Source organism: Macaca nemestrina, chromosome 14 (assembly GCF_043159975.1).
Source record: "Macaca nemestrina isolate mMacNem1 chromosome 14, mMacNem.hap1, whole genome shotgun sequence".
In the NCBI taxonomy this organism is placed as follows: domain Eukaryota; kingdom Metazoa; phylum Chordata; class Mammalia; order Primates; family Cercopithecidae; genus Macaca; species Macaca nemestrina.
In genome coordinates this window covers 79,889,016-79,907,388 of record NC_092138.1, presented here as the reverse complement: position 1 = coordinate 79,907,388, position 18,373 = coordinate 79,889,016, and the positions used below count along the sequence as shown (strand labels likewise).

Genomic DNA, 18,373 nt, shown 5'->3' with positions numbered 1-18,373 from the left:
TGAAGGGGCTTTGTTGGGGTCATGCTGGTTGTAGGCAGTGGAGCCCAGATTCAAACCTGCTCTCTAACTTGAAGCCTGTGTTCTTGTCTCTTGCTAGTTTGCTAGGAGTGCCGTAACGAAGTACCCCAGACGGTAGCTTAAACAACAGCAATTTATTTTCTCACCATTCTGGAGGCTGGAATCCAAGATCATGGCACGGCAGGGTTGGTTTCCTCTGAAGCCTCTCTCCTTGGCTGGCAGATTCCCCCGCCCCCCGGCTGCCTCTTCTCCCTGTGCCTTCACGTGGTCTTTCCCCTGCGTGTGTGTCCCTGGTGTCTCTGTGTTCCGATCTCCTCTTTTTATAATGACACCAGTCAGATTGGATTAGGGTCATTCTAACAACTTCATTTCAGCTTAGTTACCTCTTTAAAAGCCCTGTCTCCAAATACAATCACATTCCGAGGAACCAGGGGTTAGGACTTTAACATATTAATTTGGGGTTGGGGGGTGACACAGTTCAACCCATAACACTCCCCTGTCTCTTAGCCACCATGAGCTCACCTCCCCCTTCCTTACTTTTTTTTTTTTTTTTTTTGAGATAGGGCCTCGTTCTGTCATCCAGGCTGGGGTGCAGTGGTGTGATCATAGCTTACTGCAGCCTCAAACTCCTGGGCTCAAGCAATCTTCCCACCTCAGGCTCCCCATTGACTGGGGCTACAGATATGTGCCACCATGCCCAGATAATTTTTAAAATTTTGTGTAGAGATGGAGGTCTGGCTGCGTTGCCCGTGCCAGTCTCGAACTCCTAGGCTCAAGTGATCCTCCCGCCTCCACTTCCCAAAGTACTGGGATTACAGGTGTGAGTCACTGCACCTGGCCTCACCTTGCTCTTCTGTAAACAGGCGTGCTACCTAAAATGAGGCTACCTTCATCCCCAGGCCCGTCCCATGGGTGAACCCAGGCCAAGCCCTGTTAAATTCATTATCATTTCATGTAATCCTTATAACATCCTTGCTAGGTAAGAAATTTACCAGACATCAAACTCAACCTGAGCTGAGTAATAGAGTTAGGACTCGAACTCTCACCTGCTGACCCCCGAGCCAGTGTCTTCAGTGCACTGCATCATAAGGTGTATTATGAGATTCCAGAACTATGATTTCAGGGCTGTGGAAGCTCCATGGCTTACAGGGGAACAGTCACTACAGGACTTGGGAGTTTCAGGAAGCGTCGTGTGCGAGGTAGCATTGACATGCCTTACTTTTCAAATGTTCTCACATTCCTAAGTTGCAAGGATAGGTGGGGGCAGTCATCCACCCAAAGTTAGTCCTTTCTGTTCACGTTTCTTGGCTAGATTTCCTGGGATTTGTTGCATATTTATTTATGTGGAGTTATTTGCTTTCAGAATTGCACAGAGCGGGAATCTGCAATCTGGCTGCAAAAAGTAATTTGGCAATTTATTTTCAGGGCTGCCCTTCTTCCAGCAGCTTGTTTCAGATTCAACCTCTGGCACAGAGACATCCATCATTTTAATTGCATGTTACTGTTTAGTCAGGCGCAAATTTGTTTCATTTTCTTTTTCCTTTCTCGTGTGGTAGTAGGTGGTTGTGGGTTTTTTTCCTGATTTACCATAAAAAAGAAAAAAAAAGAAAAAAATATTTACCTAAACCACTTTTTTTATGGCCAAGGAGTTTATAACACTGAGCTTTCTGGGGGTTTCTTTGGTGTTGCATATTTGGTTCTTAACCTTTCAGTAGCAGAAATGCAAGCCTTGCCTTTTCTTTTCCTGTTCAGATAGTGTCAATAATACAGTTGCCTGAACATAGTCCTAAGAAGGAAAACTGAATTGGTCTCAGGGTCAGAAGGTTTGCTTTTAATTCCTGGTTTTGCAGTGACTACCTGGCTGTGTGACCTGCCTCTTAACCTCTCTTTTTCCATCCATAAAACGAAGGACTTGAGTGTGCAGATTTCTAGAACTTTCCTACGTTCTAGTGCCTGTAATACTGAGCCCTGGCCAGGGTGGCCATCCAAGGATGTCCACTGAGGAGCTTGTCCTGTTCCATATAATGATGTTCTTATTTCTGGGTCATGGATTATGGTGCTTTAGTTCAAAGTCAAAAATCAATCCTGTATCCCTCAGCAATCTTCTAAGGGATAAAAATATTGTTTGCATAAAATTAGCTTGGGGTAGAAAGTTAGCTTTGGTGTTCAAAGCTAAAAGCTTAACTTTCATTGCTGCATATACTTTGTTTCTTGCTGTAAAAGTATGTGGTGTCTGTGAAGTTAGGCACAAAGTCCAGGAGTGCACACCCTTTATAAGGTGCACCAAGCACTGGGGCGCAGGGACAAAATGTGACTCAACGTCCGTAGGTGGGTACTGAGTTGGGTCCCAGGAGTCCTCTGTGTTGTGTTTTGTTTTCACAGTGTGGAAGGGATTAATTGTTAATAGCTTGGAGTAATTTTTTCCGTCTGCATCCTGCAACACTTTCCTCGTCACTGTGGATGTCGCACTGTTCACCCAGTGACCTGGAGTCTCCAAGTCAGGGCTCAGCCCAAACTGTGCTGACACCCTCCAATCGCCAACTCCTTTGCACGTTACAATATTTTGTTTTAAGTGTCTATTATGGAGATTTAAAAATATACAAAATATCGAGAAAGTGTGGTGAAACTCTCATGTACACAACACCCGCTTATTACTCTGAAATATTTTAAAGCAAGTCCCTGGCAACTTATTGTTTAACCTGTTAATACTTAAATATTCATTAATAAATACTTATACACACACACACACACAGCCACAATATCATTATTCTCCACAAAATGAACAATGATTTTTTTTTGAGGGGGTGAGGACAGGGTCTCTGTTGCCCAGGTTGGAATGCAGTGATGTGATCATGGCTCACTGCACCTTCAAGCTCCTGGTCTCAAGCAATCCTCAGTCTTCCTCCTACCTCAGCTTCCTGAGTAGCTGAGACTACTGGCATGTGGAACTGCACTTGGCTAAATTCTTATTTTTAGTAGAGATCAGATCTCACTGCGTTTCCCGGCTGGTCTCAAACTCCTGGGCTCAAGCATTCCACCTACCTCCGCCTCCCAAAGTGCTGGGATTATAGGCATGAGCCATCACACCTGGCCTAACAATGATTTCTTTTTTTTTCTTTTTTGAGACAGACTCTTACTCTGTCGCCCAGGCCGGAGCGCAGTGGCTCAATCTCGGCTCACTGCAAGCTCCACCTCCCGGATTCACACCATTCTCCTGCCTCAGCCTCCCGAGTAATTTTTTGTATTTTTAGTAGAGATGGGGTTTCATCATGTTGGCCAGGCTGGTCTCCAACTCCCGACCTCAGGTGATCCACCTGCCTCAGCCTCCCAAAGTGCTGGGATTACAGGTGTGAGCCACCGCGCCTGGCCAACAATGATTTCTTAATGTCATCTGATACAAAGTCCTTCATGGATTTAGTGCAGTTGTCTTAAAAACCTTTTTATAGTTGGTTTGTTTAAACCAGAAGCTACTACAGACCACACATTGCATCTAGTAGATATGTCTCTTAAATTCTTTTTATCTGTACATCCCCTTCTCAACTCTTTTCAATGCTGTTTATTGAGTTCTAATATGGAGTTGGTGATGTAGTGCAAGGCAGCCTCAGACAGTCCAATATCGTTAACATCTTTCTCCTAAATAGAGTTAGTGCCCTTCAAAAAACAGTTTTTAGTTTATCTTTTTTTTTTTTTTTTTTTTTTTTTTTTTTTTTTTTTTTTTTTTGAGACGGAGTCTTACTCTGTCACCCAGGCTGGAGTGCAGTGGCCGGATCTCAGCTCACTGCAAGCTCCACCTCCCGGGTTCACGCCATTCTCCTGCCTCAGCCTCCGGAGTAGCTGGGACTACAGGCGCCCGCCATCTCGCCCGGCTAGTTTTTTGTATTTTTTTAGTAGAGACGGGGTTTCACCGTGTTCGCCAGGATGGTCTCGATCTCCTGACCTCGTGATCCGCCCGTCTCAGCCTCCCAAAGTGCTGGGATTACAGGCTTGAGCCACCACGCCCGGCCTTTTTTTTTTTTTTTTTTTTTTTTTTTAAAGAATGTGTATGTTTTCCAGCCACGGTGGCTCACACCTGTAATCTCAGCACTTTAGGAGGCTGAGGCAGGTGGATCACCTGAGGTCAGGAGTTGGAGACCAGCCTGGCCAACATGATGAAACCCCATCTCTACTAAAAATACAAAAAATTGGCCGGGCGCGGTGGCTCAAGCCTGTAATCCCAGCACTTTGGGAGGCCGAGACGGGCGGATCACAAGGTCAGGAGATCGAGACCATCCTGGCTAACACCGTGAAACCCCGTCTCTACTAAAAATACAAAAAACTAGCTGGGCGAGGTGGCGGGCGCCTGTAGTCCCAGCTACTCGGGAGGCTGAGGCAGGAGAATGGCGTAAACCCGGGAGGCAGAGCTTGCAGTGAGCTGAGATCCGGCCACTGCACTCCAGCCTGGGCTACAGAGCAAGACTCCATCTCAAAAAAAAAAAAAAAAAATTAGCCGGGCATGGCGGCAGGTGCCTGTAATCCCAGCTACTCAGGAGGCTGAGGCAGGAGAATCGCTTGAACCCAAGAGGCAGAGGTTGCAGTGACCTGAGATCGCACCATTGCACTCCAGCCCTGGCAACCAGAATGAAACTCCATCTCAAGGAAAAAAAAAAAGAATGCATATGCTTATTCTGCTTCCTTGTCTTCAAGCAAATGAAACCTAAGTTAACGTCATGGTGTGGGGATGTCCTAAGAAGAAACATTTTTTAAATTATGAAAAACATCGTAAATACAAAATCTTTTATGTACACATACAATACCATGCACACACACTGCATCTGTGTATATATGTGGTTTTCATTCTGGTAATCTTTTGTTGCATAACAAACTCCCCCAATGCTTAGTGCTGTGAAACAACCACATTTATCATGATAGGTTCTGTTGGTCAAGAATTTGAGCAGGGCTCATAGCTGGGAGATTCTTCTGTTCCTCCTTGTGTTGACCAAGGGGTACTCATTTGGAAGGTGGGCTCATGTGGAGTGTCCAAAATGGCTGCACTCACATGTCTGGTGTCTTAGAAGGGATTGCTGGAAGGCTGAGCTCACCTGGGATGGTTGACTGGCACACCTGCTTGTGGCCTCTTAAACATGGCAGTCTCAGGGTAGTTAGACATTTCACATGGTAGCTGACTCTTCTAGAGCAAGCTTCCCAGGAGAACTGTCACCTAGCCTTGGAAATCACAGAACATCATTAACACCATATTTGATTTGGTTGATGCAGTGCCAGCCTTTTCCAGATTCAGGGGAAAAGGGCAGAGACCCCCTCTCTTGGTGAGAGTGTCAGAGAATTTGCAGCCATGTTTGTAAGCTCCACAGTTTAAAAGAGTAACACTGAAACTGCCACCTTAGGTGTTTGGCCACCTGGTACTTTTAAGTCCCCATGTATTTGCTTGTCTTTTGGTGTAAGACGGAAGACACTGGGATGGGAGGCACCTGCCTTAGAGGTCATTCAGGGTATCTTCTGCCTCCCCATTCCCATTCATGAGGGATTTGAGCAGACTCTACAGGGAAAGAGCACTGTGACAGTTTACATGACTTGCCTTGCCCGATGATAATGGCAACAGTGGGAGACTCCCAGTACAAACTCTAAAAGAAGTTTGTCCAGTGGACCTTTATGTTAGGGAGGCAGCCTGATATTTTGTTAATGTCCCTGTCAGTAGGGATAGTATAGTAGCCAATGTATCTGCTAGTATTGTGACCAGAAAAAGTGATGGGTGAAACCAAGTCTCAGGGCAGCCAGAATCAAGTAACTTCAGGTATCCTTGGTTTTAGTGAGCGTCTTGAGGAATAAATGGGAAACCCATTCGTAAACTATTGAATCACTAGTGTTAGACATGTTTGGACAGTGCTATAGGTAGACAGGAATTGAGGTCCCTAGCAGATGTTAGGTATTCTATGTTGATTGAAAGAGGGTTCATAGGAACGTGACCAGTGGGGTCACACAGTCCTCATAGCAGCCCTGTGAAGGAGGTGCTGTTAAAGGGAAAAAATGAGCGCTTTGAATCTGCAGAGATCTAAATACAGCATGGCCTAAGGACAGTTTATCGGCTTGGAACAGAGGCTGATCAATAGTTGATCAATAACCCTACACAAAGTCTCGGTGTTTTAAATTGATCTCTCCATGAGTCGAAGCCAGTGCAGCTGTGGTTCTGTGGTGGAACAGTTAAGCCTAGAATCTGCCTTTCTGGCCCTCCTACAGCACATTGGAAGCTCCTTGCCCATGGAGTGAGTGAGGAGGACCCTGGTCGTCCGTGGAACCGATCATCAATGCCTCCTTTCACCGACTCGCACACCAAGATGACAGGCAGTCGCTTTCTTCTAAGATTGTTCTTACTTCCTTGTTGATCAAAATTAAGGACTGTTGTTTTGTTGCTTCCTCTGATTTCTAAGAGATTGTTAGCCAGGCAAGTCAGGAAATTAATAACATGTGCTCTGTTTTACCAGAATTGAGTTTCCAGGAGCCGCCTAGACTGTTGACGTCCCTCCTTACTAGAGTGTCTTGGCTTGTGTGTTAGTTTGTGAGCAAATAATCTGCTTTTCACTGTGCTGCAGCTTTCCTGCCCTTCAGACTAAGTGGGAATTGGGAATTGCCTCCCCACCGTGAGATCTGTTTGTTGGACTGTATGTGGCCTTGTATCCCAACCCTAGCCAAGACCACACGTGGAGTAGGCTTTCAGTATTTAAGTGTTAAATTGGGCTTAAGAAATATTTCTTGTTTGCGACGCATATTGTATGTGCTTGGAGCTAAAGAGGTGAATGAGATGGCTAGAGAGGTAGTGGGATGAGATAGAAAGGACTCTGTCCTAAAAATCAGGAAGGCCGGGCCCCTATTATAGTTCTGCCACTTACAAGTGGTATGAATTGATGACGTAACTTCCGTGAGGCTCAGTCTCCTCTGCAAAATGGAGTCATGGAACCTTTGTAACATGGAGGCACTCTTCAACTGGGAGGTGAAATTTATAAGCTGGACAGCCTGGCCGTGAGTCCAGTAGACCAGGGACACTTCTGCATGATCTTTGCATCATCACTTTCTAGTTTTAAGTCACCAAATCTTGCTGATGGCTGAGATGGTATTTCTTACTCATGATGAAATATAAAGATAACCTGTTTGGTAATTTCAGAGATTTGTATTTATGATGTCCAAGAGTAAACAGTTTATATTTGTTTATGACGACGTAGCAGTGTTGGCAATGGGAACTCCTGGGTCACTTAGTGGGGGGTGTGTGTGTGAGATATATATATATATATGGCTAGTTTCCTGCCAAGGCTTATAGAAAATGGCGGATTATTGGGGGGAGGGCAGAGCTGGTAACTAATCATGAAATCAACACTTCCTAGAAATAGCTAAAAAGGCCTTGAGGTTGGTGCCTTCTGGGAACTGCTGGCTGGGAAGCCAACTGCTGATCGCAGGTGGACCTCTGGAACAGCGATTTAAACTAGGGGTGCTTAAGGACTTGGAAAAGAAGGAATTGATCTCTAGAGATGAACATGGGTTTACAAAAGTCCTCAAACTGGACTAACCTCGATTTTTCTTTCAGCGAAATTACTAAACTTCACATAGCTCTATTTTTATTAAGCATCTGACAAAAAGCACACCATGTTATTCCTGTGGACAAGTGGGAGAAATAGGTTTCGATGAAAGTCATAATAATTCCTTTGTATGGAACACCACAGTGCACAGTGTATGCTCATTTGCTATCTTGCGTTTTCATTATTAGCATGATTTAGCAAGGGTGACAGGGCAGATGAGAGTACTCCAAGACCTGGAGGTGCCTAAGGCCATGGTCATATTGCTAGAGAAGTGGTAGAACTAGTTTCCAACCCACCATTTCTGCCTCACAGAGTCCCAGGGCACAGCCCCATGTGGTACAACTGTGTGCAGTCATGCCCGCGGTTGAAGTTACCATCGGACAGGTGTCATTGGGTACTGTAGAAGAAAAGAAAGATACCCCAGCACCACCAGTCCCCACGTCAGGCCTGCTTAGCAGATTTCCCACGTGTTGTAAAACAGGGATCAATCACTGATAAGTGGAATGACAAACTGAGACTTGTAATGTTTTTAATAGGATAGATCATAGGCCAATTTAAATAGGATGCAATTTAGTTGGAACAAATGCAAAGCCTGCACTTGGGGTTAGAAACCATCATTACAATTATTTTGGTTGTTTTTTTAACCCAGGACTTGTTAGCATTTTGTACATAAAAGGCATAGCATTTTGTTAGCCACAAGGATAGACCACAGTGGGATATGGCTTCCAAAACATCAATGTCTTAGTGTGCATTAGGAGAGACGAGGGGTCTGGAAGGGATGACAGGAATAACAGGGTTCTGCATCCAGGTCCTGGCCAGCTACAGAGAATTCCGACGGATTTGGACCAGGCAGATCAGGCTTCTGAAAAGTGAATTGTTTGAAGACTGTTGTAGGAACTGAGGATTCTCCTTAATCAACATTAGTGTTTATGTTTATTGAGCCTCAGAATGTCAGCTGGCAGAGAAGCAAATCTGAATAGGGCAGGGTGCTGCCAACAAGGAAGCTGAATAATGAAGAATGTTACTTGAAATTGGCCCTGGAGACTGGCTTGCTGCAGGTGGAGAAAGGAATGGGGGTGCGGGAGAAGGGCATCCTAGGCAAAGGAAGGACACAAGCCAAGCCTGAGAGGTGGGGCCTGCGGTGCATGGGGGCGTGGGCCTTGTATTTGGAGAACAACACGCTTCGTAGTTTGACCAGAGCCCAGGGAACATGTAGGGTCCTCTGAGGGATAAAACTTGAATTAGGTTGGGCAGGGTTGGTGGGTGCAGAGTCCCTGACACCAGGCTGAGGAACCTGCACTTCATTCCCTGGTGGATGTTTTTTGAGCAGAGAAGTGACTGAGACAAGGGCTGTGTTTACGGAAAGAGCATTCTGGCAAACACAGGGAAGATGGGCGTCAGGAGGGGCCCACTGCGGGGTGGGTGTCTTAGTCCTTCTGGGCCACTGTGACCAAATACCTTAGATTGGGTTAATTATAAACAACAGAAACTTTCTTTCCTTTCTTTTCTTTCGTTCCTTTCTTTTTCCTTCTTTTCCTTGTTTTTCTTTTTCTGTTTTCTTTTTTTTTTTGACAAGGTCTTGCTCTGTTACCCAGGCTAGAGTGCAGTGGCATGAACAGCTCACTGCAGCCTCAACCTCCTGGGCTCCAGTGATTCTCCCACCTCAGCCTCTTGAGTAGTTGGGATTACAGGCACATACCACCACACCCGCTAATTTTTTTTATTGTCTGTAGAGATGGGGTTTCCCTGTCTTGCCCAGGTTGGTCAGGAACTCCTGGACTCGAGCAATCCTCTTGCCGTGGCCTCCCAAAGTGTTGGCATTATAGACGTGAGCCACCATGCCTGGCCCAGAAACTTTTTCTTACAGTTCTGGGGCCTGGATATCCGAGATCAAGGAGCCGGCAGATTCAGTGGCTGGTGAGGTACTCGTGGCTAGCACCCTGTTGCTGCATCCTCACGCAGCAGCAGGGGCAAGGCTGCTGGCTTCAATGTCTTTTATAAAGGTGCTAGTCCCATTCCTGAGGGCAGACCCCTAGTGATGGGGCATGAAGGCCCCACTTCTTCATACCATCACACTGGATATTAGTTTTCAACGTTTGAATGTGGAGGGACGCCATTATTCAAACTGTAGCATGGGACCACTTGGGGGTCCTGTTGCTGTAGTCCAGGTACAAAGTCACATGACTTGAGCTGTGATGGAGATGGAAGGGAAGAGGCCTTCCCAAAGCTGGCCACAGAAAGACTTACCAGCCAGGATTGGTGGCTCACACCTGTAATCCCAGCACTTTGGGAGGCCGAGGTAGAAGGATCACTTAAGCCCAGGAGTTTAAGATCAGCCTAGGCAACATAGTGGGACCCCATAGTGGAGTGCACCTGTGGTCTCAGCTACTTGGGAGGCTGAGGTGGGAGGACTGCTCAAGCCCAGGAGGTCAAGGCTGCTGTTAGCCGTGATGGCACCACTGTACTCCACCCTGGGTAACAGAACAAGACCCTGTCTCAAAAAAGAAAGACACGCCCATCTGATGGATGTGGGGCAGGTAGATAGAGGAGAGCCACGTTTACCCTCAAGGAGATGGTCCCTGAGATCACTTTGCCTGCATAGGCACCGTGCTTTTGCAATTCAGTTCACAAGTAGGATGTATACATCCGACTGGCATGCTCACGTACAGCTTCTTTCCTCCTTTCAAACTTGCCTGGGATGCCTGGCATCTTACGCTATTGAGACTGATGAGATTTGGGTGAGTTGGCGTCTATCTTCTTTGTTCTTCCAGGACCAGATCTGACCTGTTAATGTTGCAGTTGGGTCAGGTTGCAGTCAGACCATTGTCAGCAGCATCTTATCTAAGAAGGTCAGGATAGTTCATTTATTCTGGGGGGCGGTTAAGACATCAACTGTCCAGCAGTCTCCCTTATCAGGAGCACAGCTAGGAACCAGTGAATAAGCAAAATAAGAATCTCAGGCTGGCCAGCAAAGATATCCCAATGTCCATCCCTTCTCCTGCTGGCTGCCTGCCCACCCCAGTCTTACACTGGCAACTGTGTACTCTTATTTTACACATGATTTTAATGAGCTGGGTTATTTTTAGCTCATGTCATCAGAAGGAGCTGCTGCATAGACTGACTCAAAACCACCAGTTGCTGGTCTTTGTGAAAAGTTAATGTGTTGGCAGAAAAACTAGAAAACATCGATGCAAGAACTCAAAGGTAGGAGCTCTCTGGAGGCTGCTGTGTTTGGGAACAGCTCACCATACAAGTCTGGAAGGAGCATTATTGCATTTCAGAATGGGGATCCCAACTTAGCTGTTACATTCAGTACATTCTGCTTAAGAAGGCAGGGAGGGAAGTGGCGTTGCTATCTCTGGGTTTGAGTCTCAACCCTGTTTTGGATGAGTTGGCCCCTCGAGAAGTACTTGTTCAGAGAGAACTTCCTTTAGTTCCTATAGGGCTTCCCATAGTGAACGTGAGCTTCCCATTGTGAACGTGAGCTCACGTTCCCATAGTAATGTGAGTTGCGTCCGCAACACCCAGAGTGGTGGTTGGGACTTGATGAGCAGTTAGCAAATATTTGTTAAATAAGTGGATGAATTCATCACAGAGAGGGAGACCTGGGTAACGATAAGGCAACAAGAAGTGGCTTTCCAGGCTTGTCACAGTAACCCACCTTCTGTTATAACCACTAGACAGTGCGTTGCATAATGGCAACAAAATTATGCTTAGGTAAACAGCCTTGGCAGTGCACACGGTTCCCTCAGTGCTTGTTCATGGAATACTTAATTTGAAAAGATTTTAATGAGTGTATCCTCTTTTTTAGGCCTGCTGCTGGTAGAGCATCACCAGTCTGTTGTCAGTGTTGTAGCATGGCTCATCCAAAACATCTCTTTCTTGGCCCCAGACCTTACCCCGCTCCCGCTGCTATCCATCCTTCCATTCACATCCATCCATCCATCCATCCACCCACCCACCCACCCCTGCATAAAATAGTCATTTATGGAGCTCCTGCTGTGTGCCAGCCATGCACTGTGCTTTGGGGATAGAGGGACTAGAGATGTGGGTACTCAGATGAACACAGCTGGTCCCTGTCCTCAGGGAGTGAGCGCTCTCAGTCAGAAGTAGGATTCTGACACAGGAGCACAGGCAGCTGCAGTACAGTGTGATGAGTGTGTATATACTTAAGGCACACACCTGCTTACAGGAATGCCGAGGAGGGAGCATTTACTTCTCCGGGGGCGGGAGTAGAGTTGAGGAGGCTCCTGAAAGACGGAATGTTTGGGCTAAGCCTGAGATGGCAGTTTGTGGAATTGTAGGAGTTGCCCCAGGTGAGGTGTCCAGGCTGGCAGTGCAGGCAAAGTAAGTTACCTGGAGCTTTCTTAGTTTTGAGAGGGCACACTGCAGGCTGGGAGGAGTGAGAGATGGTGGTTTCAAGGGCAGTGACCTCAATCACCTTGTCTTCATTCTACCTGGTAACCCACTGGGATCCCCTGTTTGGAGGACCCCTCCATTCCAGCCCTCATAATTCAACCAGATTATTCTTGAAGCTGGAAAGGGCTGTTAGGAATTATCTCTTCCAGCAGAAGGTAGCAAACAAAGAACATACTTAGGGGACATATGGGGGGGGCAATTACAGATATATAAAAAAGGCATCAGAGTTGTTAAGATGGTACCTATCCCCCAGCCCCTGCTATCTTCCACCCTGGAGGCAGCTCAGTGAGCGTCTGGCATGGCAGGAGGGACCTGCCACCCCTCGAAAGATCCCTTCCCCAACCTCCACCTCGAGCCCCTTCTGCACTAAGAGCCATTTTAGAAACATCAGAAAAGTGAGATTTGGAATGACCTAGACAGAAACTTAGGCTAACCCTCTTCATTTTGCATAAGTAGAACTGTGATGGTCAGTTAATACTCTGTGAGTGATGGGATGGTCAGCCCGGAACCAAAACAGAGAGACCCAGGTGGGGAACAGGTTGGATTTGGGGCCATTTGAGTTTTGGTGGCCCTGTGTATTCAGGGCACCATGGCAGATTTGCTGCTGCAGGGTAAGTCTGGGTTGGCAATATGGATTTGGGGAAATTGTGAATTGCTTAAGGGTTGCAGTTGGTGGTGCATCTGGGACTAGAGCACAGGTTTCTTACTTCCTCCTGGCCCAATTTTTCTGCCACATCCTGCTTCTAAAAGTGTTTCTTAACTAGTTCTGTCCCACTAGCAGATTCTCTAATGAAGCACTGGAGCCATGATAATAGGTATTGTGTAGAGCCAGTAGCGATGGATAGTAATAGGGAAAAAAATACCCAAAGGATAGGTTGTTAAGGTCAAGAAGGAAAAGTACCAGAATGGTGATTTTTAAGAAATTGTATTTGGTCTCTGACAACTGCCAGAAGATCACTGTTCAGACCTGGGGAGAAGCCAGGCGCGGGGGCTCACGCCTCCAATCCCAGTGCTTTGGGAGGCCGAGGTGGATCACTTTTAAGACCAGCGTGGGCAACATAGCAAGACCCCGCCTCTACAAAATATTTTAAAATTAGCCCATGTGCTGGGGTATGCCCATAATCCAAGCTACTGGGGAGGCTGAGGCAAGGGGATCCTTTGAGCCCAGGAGTTCAAGGCTACAGTGAACTATGATCCTGCCACTGCACTCCAGCCTGGGCAACAGAGCAAGACCCTATCTAAAACAAAAAAAAAAAACTTGGGAACAGAGCCACCCGCGGTTTCTCTGTGCTCCGTCCTAATGTAGATGGTTTCCAATTTACAGTGGTTCAACTAAGGATTCTGTGGCTTTATGATGGTGTGAAAGTAATAATGCACTCAGTGAAACCATACTTTGGGTACCTATGCGACCATTCTGTTTTTCACTTTCAGTACGTTATTCAATAAATTATGTGAGATATTCAATACTTTATTACACAATAGGCTTTTCATTCAATGATTTTTGCTGAGCACATTTAAGGTAGGCTGGGTTAAGCTGTGATGTTCAATAGGTTAGATGTATTAAGTGCATTTTTTCTTTTCTTTCTTTCTTTTTTTTTTTTTTTGAGTCAAGGTCGCTGTGTCACCCAAGCTGGAGTACAGTGGTATAATGCAGCTTATTGCAACCTCAAACTTCAAGTTGAAGACCCTTCTGCCTCAGCCTCCTGAGTAGCTAGGACTACAGATACATGCCACCATGCCCAACTAATTTTGTTGTTGTTGTTTTTACTTTTTTGTAGAGATGGAGTCTTGCTTTGTTGCCCAGGCTGATCTCGAACTCCTGGCCTCAAGCAATCCTCCAGCCTCAGCCTCCCGAAGTACTGAAATTACAGGCATGCGCCACCGTGCCTGGCCTTAAGTGCATTTACAACTTATAATAGGTTTATTGAGATGTAATCCCATCATAAGGAGCATCTGTACAACTATTTTCATTTTAGCAAGTTTCCTGTTTTTATCAAGCAGTCTATGTACATAACACATATGTATTTTTATTTAGTTGTAATCACAGCTTGCTTATTCCTTTAAAGTCTGTTTACCTAACATTGTCGTTAACATTTTCCTTGTTTTTTATCTCATATTCATAATTGTCTTTTATAATGGCTGAGCAGTATTCTGGAGTGTTGATGTGTCATAGTTCTGCGTCCCTGTGGTGGAGAGATGAGGCCGTCTCATCCCCCCAGCCTCCTTTCTCCAGTTGCACATCCTGCCTTCTGCTTCTGTTGACCTGTTGCCTTTGGCGGAGTATATCGAGGAAGGAAAGAGCCTGAAGGCTGTAATCCCATGGTGCAGTTTTCATTTTTTGTTTTTACTTTGTGTTATTGCTGTTGTGTGTGTCACACAAATACAGCTGCACAACGAAAACAAAGGTACCCAGTTTACTGGGTTACGAGAAGGCAGACATCCTGGTACCACTACACAGTCAGGGGAGAACCCTGCCCAACACCCAGAAACCCTTAGTGTAACCTTGCCACAAGATCAACAATTACCTGACTTTATTGTGGCCACTTCCTTGTTCTCCTCTAGTTTTATCACCCAAGTGTGCATCCTTATACATCGCAGTTTCATTTAGCCTTTAAGAAAAACATGTCTTAGCTGGGCGTGGTGGCTCACGCCTGTAATCCCAGCACTTTGGGAGGCCGAGGCGGGCCGATCACGAGGTCAGGAGTTCGAGATCATCCTGGCTAACACGGTGAAACCCCGTCTCTATTAAAAATACAAAAAATTAGCCAGGTGTGGTGGGCGCCTGTAGTCCCAGCTACTCCAGAGGCTGAGGCAGGAGAATGGCGTGAACGTGGGAGGCGGAGTTTGCAGTGAGCCTAGATCGCGCCACTGCACTCCAGCCCCTCCAGCCTGGGCGACAGAGCGAGACTCCATCTCAAAAAAAAATAAAAAGAAAAACATGTCTTTTACATCTCTTTAAATCTGTAGATATCCCCTCTATCTCTTCTCTTTCCTAAAGAAATGGGATCATTTGGCTGGGTGCAGTGGCTCACGCCTCTAATCCCAGCACTTCGGGAAGCCAAGGTGGGCAGATCACTTGAGGTCAGGAGTTTGAGACCAGCCTGGCCAACATGGTGAAACCCCACCTCTACTAAAAATACAAAAATTAGCTGGGCTTGGTGGCGCATGCCTGTAATCCCAGCCACTCGGGAGGCTGAGGCTGGAGAATCGCTTGAATCCAGGAGGCAGAAGTTGCAATGAGTCAAGATTGCACCACTGCACTCCAGCCTGGGCGACAAGAGCGAAACTCCATTTCAAAAAAAAAGAAAAAGAAATGAGATCATTTGTCCTGAGTGGTTCTCACAGGCCAAATCTTGCAGAGAGAGAGGTTGGGGAGCAAGGTTACATCTTAGGTGATGGGGTGTTCTTATCAGGAGGTACGTAATGTCTGGTTGTCTCCTGTCGTGATGTTAGTAGCCACTGATGTTCAGTGCTTAGAGCCTACCACCCATTAGGGGTTGCAAAGTAATGATATTGCAGTTCTGTTATTTCTTCTTCATTTATTTGTTGAAATACTTCAATAAAGAAAAACTCCACCGACCTACTGTTTTTAAAAGCTTTATTTAGATTCACATGTCATACAGTTTGCCTATCTAAAGTGTACAATCCAGCAGCTCTTAGTATATTCACAGAGTTGTGCAGCTGTCACCACAACCAATTTTAGAACATTTCATTTAAATCTCCCTTCCCCCTCACAAATAACCGTACTCTCCTTAGCTCTCATCCCCCAAACCCCTCTGCCCGAAGCACCCACTTATCTAATTTCTGGCTCTATAGATTTCCCTACTTTGGAGGTTTCTTATAAACAGATCATCCGATGTGTGGTGGCTCTTGGTATCTGGCTTCTTTCACTCAGCATAATGTTTTCTAGGCCCGTCCATGTGGAAGCGCGTATCAGCACTGCATTCTTTTTTACGGCCAAGTGATATTCCATTGTACAGTTATACTGCGTTTTGTTGAGCCATTCATCAATTGATAGATATTTGGGTTGTTTCTACTTTTGAATATGATAAATAATACTGCTGTGAGCATTTGTTACAAGTTTTTACATGAACATATGTTTTCATTTCTCTTACCTAGAAGTAGAATTGCTAGGTCATGTGGTAATGAACTCTATGTTTAGCCATTTGTGGAACTGCCAGGCTGTTTTCCAAAGCGGCTGCACAGTTTTACATTCCCGTCAGCAGTATATGAGGGTTTCTACTTCTCCAGCATTTGTTATGATCTGTCTTTTTATTTATTTATTTATGAGACAGAGTCTCGCTCTGTCGCGCAGGCTGAGTGCAGTGGCACAATCTCGGCTCACTGCAACCTTCACCTCCCCAGTTCAAGTGATTCTCCCACCTCAGCCTCCTGAATAGCTGGGATTACAGGTGCCCATCACCACACCCTGGTAATTTTTGTATTTTTAGTAGAGATGGGGTTTCACCATGTTGGCCAGGCTGGTCTCTAACTGATGATCTCAAGTGATGCGCCTGCCTCAGACTCCCAAATTGTTGGGATTACAGGCATGAGCCACTGTGCCCGGCCTTTTTAGTTATAGCCATCCTAGTGAGTGTGACGTAGTATTTGATTGTAATTTTGATGTGCATTTACCTAATGACTAGTGATACTGAGCATCTTTTCATGTGTTTATTGACCATTTGTATGTTTGGGGGGAACTAGCTATATATAACCTCTGCCCATTTTTAAATTGGATATTTGTGTTTTTATTATTGAGTTGTAATAGTTATTTATATATTCTAGATCAAAAGTCTAGATTTGCAAACGTGTTCTCCCATCTGGGTTGTCTGCGCTTTCTTCACATCTCGATGTCCTTTGAAGCAAAAAAAAAAAAAAAAAAAAAGTCTCACATTTTGATGACGTCCAGTTTATTTTTTCTTTTGTTGCTTGTGCTTTTAGTGTCATAGCTAAGAAATCATTGTCTAATTCAAAGTCATGAGGCTTTATGCCTATGTTTTATTCTGAGGGTTTTATAGTTTTAGCTCTTACATTTAGGTCTTTGATGCACTTTGAATTAATTTTTGCATATGGTGCCGTCTACTCTTAGGTTACCCAGTGCTGCAGTTAAAGGAAGAGTCAGTGCTGGATTCTTTCCCTTTCTTTACCAGTTTCCATAATAAGGAGTTCCACAATAAGGAGTTGTCATCGTATGGAGCTGGGTTTATTATTTTTCTTTGTGATTATGGCACTTAGATTTAAACATGTTTGTGTTCGGATTCATTGACAATGATGTCGTTTTATCTGAGAAGCATGTCTGCTCTGCTTGGGTGACTTTTAGGAAGCCTTTTCATTTGTCAAAGACTTTAGTACTCTTGCAATGGTTTCTCATTCGAACTCTCTCTCAGTTTTCCCAAGGGGAGGTGGGGAGAGCAGGTATCCTGAGGCCCATTTTACAGGGTCAGGAATAGAAGCGTTAGGAGGAGTGACTTGTACGAAGTCAAGTGGCAGATGCAGGACTTGACCCCTTGTGTCTCTGACTGCTTTCTTGTGCTCATGCCCCGTGTGTATACCACATAGTCAAAACCTTGGCATGAACCTGGAATTTGAGTTTGAGTCCTGGTTCATGACCTGTGGCCTCCAGCAGGTCTTTGGGTGTCCCTGAGAATTGGTTACCTACTTTGTGAAATCGGAAGGCTGGAAGAGCCGATTTCAGAGGATGAGCTTTCTTTCCTAAGTAAGGTTGCCTGCATTGAGAAACAGCCCAGCTTTCACTATGCTAGAGTAAGGCCCTGTTATACCCTTCTTCAAGCATGTCTGATTTTGGCAAAGCTTATCTTCCCATGTAGGTATTCATCCAAAAAGTATTCTTTTTGTAAAAAGAGACTAGCAGGGTTTTTTGTAAAAATTCTTTTTGTAAAAAGAGATTAACAGGGTTATCTAGATTCTTAACTTTATGCTATTATGTGGCATTTGAGTTTCTTTAATCATGAGTTTGTATTACACTTATAATCAAACTAATTACTAATTTAAAAATTTGTGTGTGCTGACATGTATGCAGTTTACAAAGAGAAGTGGAGTTTTTTTTAACCTTTTTTTTTCTTATCTAGCTGTCTCACCCTAAGTTTTTTCATCTTCCCAATTGTCTTTCAGAAACATGCCAAAGGCCAGGATTTGTTTGATCAGATTGTGTATCACTTGGACCTTGTGGAAACAGATTACTTTGGCCTCCAGTTCCTCGATTCTGCCCAGGTTGCGGTAAGTTATTGCTTTGATTCATTTCAGAACAGATTGGCTTTTCATTGCTAATTGCACATCCACAGTTGCTAGAAATGGGTAGAGAAAAACAGGAGTAAAACTGTGATACTGTGCCAGTAACAGGCATTGGGATGGTG

The 18,373-nt window shown here is 45.2% G+C and overlaps 1 protein-coding gene across 3 annotated transcripts in view; it reads left to right on the top strand.

The window, feature by feature from the left end:
- Positions 1-18,373, top strand: part of LOC105481108 (erythrocyte membrane protein band 4.1 like 4B) — a 150,821-nt gene that overhangs the window by 23,231 nt on the left and 109,217 nt on the right. For all 3 annotated transcript variants that reach the window (XM_011740401.2, XM_071078125.1, XM_071078126.1), the window contains exon 2: positions 18,132-18,236. In XM_011740401.2, the coding sequence (XP_011738703.2) occupies positions 18,132-18,236 (105 nt within the window). The remainder of the gene's footprint in view (positions 1-18,131; positions 18,237-18,373) is intronic.